The sequence below is a fragment of the Salvelinus fontinalis genome, unplaced genomic scaffold, assembly GCF_029448725.1.
Source record: "Salvelinus fontinalis isolate EN_2023a unplaced genomic scaffold, ASM2944872v1 scaffold_0490, whole genome shotgun sequence".
NCBI lineage: Eukaryota > Metazoa > Chordata > Actinopteri > Salmoniformes > Salmonidae > Salvelinus > Salvelinus fontinalis.
In genome coordinates this window covers 6,388-17,523 of record NW_026600699.1, presented here as the reverse complement: position 1 = coordinate 17,523, position 11,136 = coordinate 6,388, and the positions used below count along the sequence as shown (strand labels likewise).

Below are 11,136 nucleotides of genomic sequence, written 5' to 3'. Positions count from 1 at the left end.
ACCACCGCCCCCACCACCACCAGGCCCACTACCACCACCGCCCCCACCACCACCAGGCCCACTACCACCACCGCCCCCACCACCACCAGGCCCACTACCACCACCGCCCCCACTACCACCGCCCCCGTCCCCTGTCCCATTACCCCCGCCCCCACCACCACCAGGCCCACTACCACCACCGCCCCCACCACCACCGCCCCCACCACCACCAGGCCCACTACCACCGCCCCCACTACCACCGCCCCCGTCCCCTGTCCCATTACCCCCGCCCCCACCACCACCAGGCCCACTACCACCACCGCCCCCACCACCACCAGGCCCACTACCACCACCGCCCCCACCACCACCAGGCCCACTACCACCACCGTCCCCACCACCACCAGGCCCACTACCACCACCGCCCCCACTACCACCGCCCCCACCACCACTAGGCCCACTACCACCGCCCCCGTCCCCTGTCCCATTACCCCCGCCCCCACCACCACCAGGCCCACTACTACCACCGCCCCCACCACCACCAGGCCCACTACCACCACCGCCCCCACCACCACCAGGCCCACTACCACCACCGCCCCCACCACCACCAGGCCCACTACCACCACCGCCCCCACCACCACCAGGCCCACTACCACCACCGCCCCCACCACCACCAGGCCCACTACCACCACCGCCCCCACCACCACCAGGCCCACTACCACCACCGCCCCCACCACCACCAGGCCCACTACCACCACCGCCCCCACCACCACCAGGCCCACTACCACCACCGCCCCCACCACCACCAGGCCCACTACCACCACCGCCCCCACCACCACCAGGCCCACTACCACCACCGCCCCCACCACCACCAGGCCCACTACCACCACCGCCCCCACCACCACCAGGCCCACTACCACCACCGCCCCCACCACCACCAGGCCCACTACCACCACCGCCCCCGCCACCACCAGGCCCACTACCACCACCGCCCCCACCACCACCAGGCCCACTACCACCACCGCCCCCGCCACCACCAGGCCCACTACCACCACCGCCCCCGCCACCACCAGGCCCACTACCACCACCGCCCCCGCCACCACCAGGCCCACTACCACCACCGCCAGGCCCACTACCAGTGCACCGGTTCATGCAAGGAGACGCCAACGCTCCAGCTACCAAACAACCGTCTCCTATCCCACTACCACCACCCCCTGGCCCACTACTACCACTACCACCACCCCCTGGCCCACTACCACCCCAGGAAGTCTTTATCCCTCCACTGCTCCCCTCAGCAAACTCCCTCTGCATTTCTCTCTTCTGGGTGAGAGACTCCTCTTCTGATGGTTAACAATGCATTGGATTCTTTTATTTATTGAACCTTTATCTAACTAGGCAAATCAGTTAAGAACAAATTCTTATTTAAAAAGACGGCCTACCGGGGAACAGTGGGTTAACTATCTTGTTCAGGGTCAGAACGACAGATTTTTACCTTGTCAGCTCGGGGATTAAACCCAGCAACCTTTTGGTTACTAGCCCAACGCTCCAACCACTAGGCTACCTGCTGCCCCCTGGATGGAGGGTTGGACATATTTATTCTTTAAACAACATCAAACATGGCATTTATTTGTGAAGTATTGGCCTTTACTTGTGTACGTTTGTGTTCCTTTCCACTTCAGTGGACTCTGTTGTTCCGTCCTGTGATGAGGGTATGTACCTGCCCAGGTTCGTGCAGCCGACACCACACAATGGAGAACATCTCCACGCCGAGGTCAACAAAGAGCTGGAGTTCAGGGTCAAGGCCGAGGCTACACACTCAACGTAAGAGACAACATCCATGATAGTCTTTGATACAGTATTATACCCAGGATTATATTTCTAGTGTCCTCCTGGTTGTAACAGGTAATCCTGGTTGTAACAGGTCATCCTGTCTGTAACAGTGCAGTCCTGTCTGTAACAGTGCAGTCCTGTCTGTAACAGTGCAGTCCTGTCTGTAACAGTGCAGTCCTGTCTGTAACAGGACATCCTGGCTGTGACAGTGCAGTCCTGTCTGTAACAGTGCGGTCCTGTCTGTGACAGTGCGGTCCTGTCTGTGACAGTGCGGTCCTGTCTGTGACAGTGCGGTCCTGTCTGTGACGGTGCGGTCCTGTCTGTGACGGTGCGGTCCTGTCTGTAACGGTGCGGTCCTGTCTGTGACGGTGCGGTCCTGTCTGTGACGGTGCGGTCCTGTCTGTGACGGTGCGGTCCTGTCTGTGACGGTGCGGTCCTGTCTGTGACGGTGAGGTCCTGTCTGTAACGGTGCAGTCCTGTCTGTGACGGTGCGGTCCTGTCTGTAACGGTGCAGTCCTGTCTGTGACTGTGCGGTCCTGTCTGTAACGGTGCGGTCCTGTCTGTAACGGTGCGGTCCTGTCTGTGACAGTGCAGTCCTGTCTGTAACGGTGCGGTCCTGTCTGTGACTGTGCGGTCCTGTCTGTGACGGTGCAGTCCTGTCTGTAATGGTGCAGTCCTGTCTGTGACAGTGCAGTCCTGGCTAAAACCTTTATCACCTGTGGTACTTTGTAACTATAAATATTTACAAATATTACAAACTACAAACTAAATATTACAAACTACAAATATTTTCTTCTACAATCACTGATTTGGCTTAAAGCAGCCTGGTGTATAAATCCACCAAAAGGTCTAAGAAAACCAAACATTTTCCAATTAAGAGTACATTTCTTTTCTGTGATTGATTTGGATTGGTGCGGTTGTCTCTCTGCTAAGTGGGAATGCTTGTGACGTCCGACTGAGTCACCCCCACAAGTTGCGATTTAAAATGGTTAAGGTAAGGGTTGTGGTTTAAGTTAGGGTAGGGGTTAAGGTTAGGATTCAGGTTTGGGTCGTCCAAGCATCCAACCTAGCATTTACCTTGTACGTTTTGCCTCCTTTCTAGGGTTAATGATGTCATCGTCAGTGGACCTCTGAACATCACCAATCACATGACTACCCAGGGGGAGTTTGTCATCCGGTGGACACCCATCCGGGACAATCTGGGGGAGTATTTCCCCATTTGCTTCATCACTGAGGGGCTTTCTGGGTAGGTCTTATGTTTTATAATGCTAGAAACATCACCAGAACTGCTCTTCTACTTCCTGTACGTTCTGCTACTTCCTGTACGTTCTGCTACTTCCTGTACGTTCTACTACTTCCTGTACGTTCTACTACTTCCCTCTGGAGTTTCCTCTTTTTATGATATTTAATTTCCCAACGCACATGAGAGAGAGACTAATACTACATGTAATGATATTGTGCCGTTGTTCACCCTGATCTTCTCTAATACTTTCAGATCTAGTGTGTATCAGTCTGAGATGAGATGTGTTGTGGTGGAGGTCGGACGCAGAAAGGGTTTGTACATTCTTCCACCATTAATATGCTGTGGTGTGTGATTGGACAATATGCTGTGGTGTGTGATTGGACAATATGCTGTGGTGTGTGATTGGACAATATGCTGTGGTGTGTGATTGGACTATGTGCTGTGGTGTGTGATTGGACTATGTGCTGTGGTGTGTGATTGGACAATATGCTGTGGTGTGTGATTGGACAATATGCTGTGGTGTGTGATTGGACAATATGCTGTGGTGTGTGATTGGACTATGTGCTGTGGTGTGTGATTGGACTATGTGCTGTGGTGTGTGATTGGACAATATGCTGTGGCGTGTGATTGGACAATATACTGTGGCGTTTGATTGGATAATATGGTGTGGCGTGTGATTGTATAATTGTGCACTTTGATAACAGGTGAAGCTGTGAATACTGTATGATAATACTATACTTAGACAACACATCTGAAATCACCAAACATGAAGGAAAGATAAAAATGAAACTCGAAATGACCCCAACCAACTCAAGTCATGGTTCACAGTCGGATTGTTTTGATTAAGACATGTCTGCAAAAGATATGAAGAAATACAACAATAACAACATTTCTCCCGTGACAGTCAAAGCCAAGGTGGTGTGTGACGAGACCAAGATGACTATAGAAGTGGAGAAGTCCTCTGTTACTGAAATTCACGAGGACCACCTCCGCCTCAACGATCCCAGTAACTGTGCCTGCGACCTGCAACGCCTCTCTAACAGCACCCACATCATTGGAGTCATCCCCCTCAATGCCTGTGGCACTCAGATAGAGGTGAGGCCTCCGAGATGTCAAATATTACAGTGGGATGACACATGTACAGTATTCCTCTTTGTGTGACTCCTGGGTGTGTGTCTGCGTTCTCTATATTGAACCTGGTTTGAGGGGATATTCACCCCAAGGCACCAGCTAGGCTGACAGATCTTGAATTGGTTTCCTCAGAGAGACGGTCAAGATGGAGTGTTTTGGTGAGGGGGTGGCTTTATGCCGCCTGTGGGAAGATCTGTCCTCAGAACAGTTTTGCATCAAAAGAGAAACCAACATGCTCACTCATAACCCCAAGAGGTTCACAGCAATATCAGAACTGAAACGATTGATCTTGGTGATGTGTGTAAAGTTCAGTGCCCACAAATGTAACTGTCTAGATGATTTTCCTCTCCATCTCTCTCAATCCAGGAGGACGACGACAACCTCATCTTCAAGAACCAAATCAGCACCTTCGACAACCCCAACGACATCATCACCAGGCAGCACCAGGTGGAGATCAAGTTCTACTGCCAGTACGCCAAACGTGGCAACGTGTCCCTGGGCTTCAGTGCACACAGGGACAACATCACGGTGGTGGAGAAAGGCTTCGGCACGTTCACCTACCAGTTTGAGTTCTACCAGACCAGCCAGTTCACCGACATGGTGGATCCCCGTGACTACCCGTTAGACATGGTGGTGAAGCAGATGATCTACATGGACATAGAGGCCGTGTCCACTGTGAACAACACGGAGCTCTTTGTGGAGTCCTGCAGAGCGGCGCCGTACGACAACCCCAACTACCACCCCACCTACCCCATCATAGAAAACGGGTGAGACTGATGATTCAGATCAGCTTTATTAGCACGAGTGGCAAGGCTACTGTTGGTAAAGCAGAGTGAGATAAAGACATCAACAATAACATTCAAATAATACTAATAGTAATGGTGATTAGAGAAAGGACACACACATATATATATGTTAAAATATAAACACTGAGGCATTCATCAACCTCATGGTGGACACTTGTCAGTAATGTGAGATGACAATAGAAACGACAGGTTCGAGACATTTGTATAAACGCTGGGGAAAATTCTAGACTAAAAGATTGTTTTACTGCACTTACTGTCTGTACTTTACATATTTACTATACTCTAGGTTTTACCTGTCTGTTTTTTTACCAGGTGCATTGTGGACGAGACGGTTCAAATCTTCTCCCCCCGTCACCAGAGGCATTTCCAGTTCGGAATGGAAGCTTTCAAATTCATCGGAATGCATGACCAGGTAAATGAGGACAGATTGCTGGATCATTCAAGGGTCGTATCAAGGGTGATATCTTCTCAGTTCAGTGACCTTTGAACCCTCTGGCTATAGGTGTACATCAGCTGTTCAGTGACCTTTGAACCCTCTGGCTATAGGTGTACATCAGCTGTTCAGTGACCTTTGAACCCTCTGGCTATAGGTGTACATCAGCTGTTCAGTGACCTTTGAATTCTCTGGCTATAGGTGTACATCAGCTGTTCAGTGATCCTGTGTGAGGCTGGGAACCCCAACACCCGGTGTGCCCAGGGCTGCGTCAACTCCACCTCCCCCCAGCCTGCTGGTCACCACCACCGCAAGAGAGATGCCGCCATGCAAACGGCCAAACACCACATTTCCCAGGGTCCTTTGCGCCTGAGAAAGAGTTCAGAGAGCTCAGGTAAGCTAACCCTGAGGGAAACGGCTGTAGCTTTAGATAAGCTACAAATCAAATGTTGTACTTTGTGTTTTTGACGATACAGTATATTGCAGAAGTGGCAAAGCTACATGGTCCTCGGTAGCTCAGTTGGTAAAGTGTGACACTTGTAATGCTGGGGTTGTGGGTTCAAATCCCACGGGGGACCATTAAGAAAATACATGAGGATGTATGCACTCACTACTGTAAGTTGCTCTGGATAAGAGAGCGTCTGTTAAATGACTACACATTTAGGAAGGATCTCTACAGTGGATTCTTTCAACAGGAAATAGCATCTCTGCATAAACAGGTGCTTTTCGTTTCACCAAGAGTTGTTGTGTTAAAGGTGTTTTCTTGTCTTTCCAGTGACCAACATGAACATGGGGTTGCTGGTTGGGTGTATCGTAGCAGCCGTTGCCATGCTGTGTGGAGTGATGCTCTACAAGGCCAAAACATCAGGCGTTAAATACCAGCCCCTGACAACATTTGAGACTTAGTCCGATGGCAGCCATCCTTTCACATGTAGCCTGCATTATAGAAAGAAGGATGGGGGGAAATATAGAACATTTGAAAAAGTGGTCTCTGACTTTAACGATGAAATGTCTCTTTCGACCAATACAAGAATATGCATTAATCCGTAAACGTACTTAGCGGTAACTCCAATTATACAATGTGTCTTGGCTGACCAGGTCAAAAGTTCTTAATAGCCACTCGAGCACCAGTAGGATTGCAAGTGTTTATATATCACAGGAAGCTGCTGAGTGGAGCACAGCTCATAATGTCTGGAATGGAGGGAATTGATCTAATGGTTTTTGATACCATTCTACTCATTTCACTCCAGCCATTACCATGGTCCCGTGGTCCCCAATTAAGGTGCCACCAGCCTCCTGTGAGATATATATGTATTTACTGTAGCCTAGCCTATATGCATGTGACCCATATAGTGCCCTCTAGTGTATAAATGATGTGTAATAGACAATGACAGAACAGCTATAAACCAGACAACAACCGTAGAGGTTTGGGCCAAATGTCTCCTACAACTTGTCTGACCAGTTTAACTCCTGCTTCTTATTATGGTCTATATTGGGATGTGGGGACTGTCATGTAATACTGGGATGTACTCTGAAATACTGTTGTCACGTTCTGGAAAGCTTTCTATATAGGCCAGGGTCTGTTGAACCAGGGATCAATTACATTTATTTGTTGTGATTGTTACATCAAAATGGGACCCTGGTTAAAATAAATGTTTAGTCTATATGATGTAGTGAATTACTGTAAAATTGTCCTTTTAAATAAATGAATGCATTTGTATTAATTTAGCCATTACGTCTTGCACATTAAATATTAAAATACAATGTAAATGGCATCTTTGTGCATCTTAAATAGTGTGTATGATTCTTCCTGGATCCACTGCAAACAAATGCCGCTTGTGCCTCCTCACATGATCCAACATGGCTGCCTTGTGACATGTGGCCTTCAGTGGAGCAGGAGTGCTTTGATTAACATTCTGCATGATCCAACATGGCTGCCCTGTTACATGTGGCCATCAGTGGAGCAGAAGTGCTTTGATTAACATTCTGCATGATCCAACATGGCTGCCCTGTTACATGTGGCCATCAGTGGAGCAGAAGTGCTTTGATTAACATTCTGCATGATCCAACATGGCTGCCCTGTTACATGTGGCCATCAGTGGAGCAGGAGTGCTTTGATTAACATTCTGCATGATCCAACATGGCTGCCCTGTTACATGTGGCCATCAGTGGAGCAGAAGTGCTTTGCTTCACATTCTGCATGATCCAATGTAACGGATGTGAAATGGCTAGCTAGTTAGTGGTGGTGCGCGCTAATAGCGTTTCAATCGGGTACATCACTCGCTTTGAGGACTTGAATTGAAGTAGTGGTTCCCCTTGCTCTGCAAGGGCCGCGGCCTTTGTGGAGCGATGGGTAACGATGCTTCATGGGTGACTGTTGTTGATGTGTGCAGAGGGTCCCTGGTTTGCGCCCGGGTCGGGGCGAGGGGACGTCCTAAAGTTAAACTGTTACACCAACATGGCTGCCCTGTTACATGTGGCCATCAGTGGAGCAGAAGTGCTTCGATTGACATTGTGTATTATTCCAACATGGCTGCCCTGTTACATGTGGCCATCAGTGGAGCAGAAGTGCTTTGATTAACATTCTGCATGATCCAACATGGCTGCCCTGTTACATGTGGCCATCAGTAGAGCAGAAGTGTTTTGATTAACATTCTGCATGATCCAACATGGCTGCCCTGTTACATGTGGCCATCAGTGGAGCAGAAGTGCTTTGATTAACATTCTGCATGATCCAAAATGGCTGCCCAGTTACATGTGGCCATCAGTGGAGCAGAAGTGCTTTGATTAACATTCTGCATGATCCAACATGGCTGCCCTGTTACATGTGGCCATCAGTGGAGCAGAAGTGCTTTGATTAACATTCTGCATGATCCAACATGGCTGCCCTGTTACATGTGGCCATCAGTGGAGCAGAAGTGCTTCGATTGACATTGTGTATTATTCCAACATGGCTGCCCTGTTACATGTGGCCATCAGTGGAGCAGAAGTGCTTTGATTAACATTCTGCATGATCCAACATGGCTGCCCTGTTACATGTGGCCATCAGTAGAGCAGAAGTGTTTTGATTAACATTCTGCATGATCCAACATGGCTGCCCTGTTACATGTGGCCATCAGTGGAGCAGAAGTGCTTTGATTAACATTCTGCATGATCCAAAATGGCTGCCCAGTTACATGTGGCCATCAGTGGAGCAGAAGTGCTTTGATTAACATTCTGCATGATCCAACATGGCTGCCCTGTTACATGTGGCCATCAGTGGAGCAGAAGTGCTTTGATTAACATTCTGCATGATCCAACATGGCTGCCCTGTTACATGTGGCCATCAGTGGAGCAGAAGTGCTTTGATTAACATTCTGCATGATCCAACATGGCTGCCCTGTTACATGTGGCCATCAGTGGAGCAGAAGTGCTTTGATTAACATTCTGCATGATCCAACATGGCTGCCCTGTTACATGTGGCCATCAGTGGAGCAGGAGTGTTTTGATTAACATTCTGCATGATCCAACATGGCTGCCCTGTTACATGTGGCCATCAGTGGAGCAGAAGTACTTCGATTGACATTCTGCATGATCCAACATGGCTGCCCTGTTACATGTGGCCATCAGTGGAGCAGAAGTGCTTCGATTAACATTCTGCATGATCCAACATGGCTGCCCTGTTACATGTGGCCGTCAGTGGAGCAGAAATGCTTTGATTAACATTCTGCATGATCCAACATGGCTGCCCTGTTACATGTGGCCGTCAGTGGAGCAGAAGTGCTTTGATTAACATTCTGCATGATCCAACATGGCTGCCCTGTTACATGTGGCCATCAGTGGAGCAGAAGTGCTTTGATTAACATTCCGCTGAGGAAATGTAGACCTAAAGGCCTAATGCAAAGACATTATGTATAGATTTATTTTAAATGAGTGAATTCCTTGTTGTTTACACAATTCATCTTGAAGCTGCCATGTTTACTGGAATAAAACTCAACTCTAAATAAGTTGACACCAGTGGAGGCTGCTGAGGGAAGGACGGCTCATAATAATGTCTGGAAGGGAGCGAATGGAATGGCATCAAAGTCAAAGAAACCATGGAAACCATGTGTTTGATGTATTTGACATCATTCCATCTTATTCCTCTACAGACATTATCAGGAGCCTGTCCTCCCCAATTAAGGTGCCACCAACCTCCTGTGGTTGACACAGTTCAGTGTTTAATACAAGTGGGTTTTTCTTGGGCTGGGTTATATTTCAGTCCCTCTGACTTTTTATATTATATTTCAAGTATTTTGTCACCGAAATGAAACGTTAAAATATTTTGTATATACATTGAAATATCCAGTATAATGAATTTAAATAATATAGCATTAATTTCATATTTCTTATTAAAAAATGTTCTTTTTAACTGTATTGCACGTTTTTACTGGTGGGCCTTGCACACAGTATAAGCATTACATTTTACATTACATTTAAGTCATTTAGCAGACGCTCTTATCCAGAGCGACTTACAAATTGGTGCATTCACCTTATGATATCCAGTGGAACAACCACTTTACAATAGTGCATCTAACTCCTTTAAGGGGGGGGGTTAGAAGGATTACTTTATCCTATCCTAGGTATTCCTTAAAGAGGTGGGGTTTCAGGTGTCTCCGGAAGGTGGTGATTGACTCCGCTGACCTGGCGTCGTGAGGGAGTTTGTTCCACCATTGGGGTGCCAGAGCAGCGAACAGTTTTGACTGGGCTGAGCGGGAACTGTACTTCCTCAGAGGTAGGGAGGCGAGCAGGCCAGAGGTGGATGAACGCAGTGCCCTTGTTTGGGTGTAGGGCCTGATCAGAGCCTGAAGCTACGGAGGTGCCGTTCCCCTCACAGCTCCGTAGGCAAGCACCATGGTCTTGTAGCGGATGCGAGCTTCAACTGGAAGCCAGTGGAGAGAGCGGAGGAGCGGGGTGACGTGAGAGAACTTGGGAAAGTTGAACACCAGACGGGCTACGGCGTTCTGGATGAGTTGTAGGGGTTTAATGGCACAGGCAGGGAGCCCAGCCAACAGCGAGTTGCAGTAATCCAGACGGGAGATGACAAGTGCCTGGATTAGGACCTGCGCCGCTTCCTGTGTGAGGCAGGGTCGTACTCTGCGGATGTTGTAGAGCATGAACCTACAGGAACGGGCCACCGCCTTGATGTTAGTTGAGAACGACAGGGTGTTGTCCAGGATCACGCCAAGGTTCTTAGCACTCTGGGAGGAGGACACAATGGAGTTGTCAACCGTGATGGCGAGATCATGGAACGGGCAGTCCTTCCCCGGGAGGAAGAGCAGCTCCGTCTTGCCGAGGTTCACCTTGAGGTGGTGATCCGTCATCCACACTGATATGTCTGCCAGACATGCAGAGATGCGATTCACCACCTGGTTATCAGAGGGGGGAAAGGAGAAGATTAATTGTGTGTCGTCTGCATAGCAATGATAGGAGAGACCATGTGAGGATATGACAGAGCCAAGTGACTTGGTGTATAGCGAGAATAGGAGAGGGCCTAGAACAGAGCCCTGGGGGACACCAGTGGTGAGAGCACGTGGTGCGGAGACAGATTCTCGCCACGCCACCTGGTAGGAGCGACCTGTCAGGTAGGACGCAATCCAAGCGTGGGCCGCGCCGGAGATGCCCAGCTCGGAGAGGGTGGAGAGGAGGATCTGATGGTTCACAGTATCAAAGGCAGCCGATAGGTCTAGAAGGATGAG

The 11,136-nt window shown here is 49.2% G+C and overlaps 1 protein-coding gene across 1 annotated transcript; it reads left to right on the top strand.

Annotated features, from left to right (window-relative positions):
* The first annotated feature begins 1,247 nt into the window (after positions 1 to 1,247).
* LOC129846247 (CUB and zona pellucida-like domain-containing protein 1) lies at positions 1,248 to 7,112 on the top strand. Its single transcript, XM_055914257.1, has 9 exons — positions 1,248 to 1,300; positions 1,656 to 1,797; positions 2,909 to 3,052; positions 3,302 to 3,360; positions 3,954 to 4,144; positions 4,547 to 4,947; positions 5,299 to 5,398; positions 5,621 to 5,813; positions 6,195 to 7,112. Exons 2-9 carry the CDS (start codon positions 1,688 to 1,690, stop codon positions 6,323 to 6,325), a joined length of 1,329 nt encoding a protein of 442 aa, XP_055770232.1. The 5' UTR covers positions 1,248 to 1,300; positions 1,656 to 1,687; the 3' UTR covers positions 6,326 to 7,112.
* The last annotated feature ends 4,024 nt before the right edge of the window (positions 7,113 to 11,136 follow it).

What these genes read in the sequence shown, in the direction of transcription:
- LOC129846247 (XM_055914257.1), top strand. Translation starts at nt 1,688, where the DNA reads ATGTACCTGCCCAGGTTCGTGCAGCCGACACCACACAATGGAGAACAT. An exon ending in GCCGAGGCTACACACTCAAC is followed by an intron (nt 1,798 to 2,908) that starts GTAAGAGACAAC and finishes CCTCCTTTCTAG; the next exon opens with GGTTAATGATGTCATCGTCA. An exon ending in GGAGGTCGGACGCAGAAAGG is followed by an intron (nt 3,361 to 3,953) that starts GTTTGTACATTC and finishes CTCCCGTGACAG; the next exon opens with TCAAAGCCAAGGTGGTGTGT.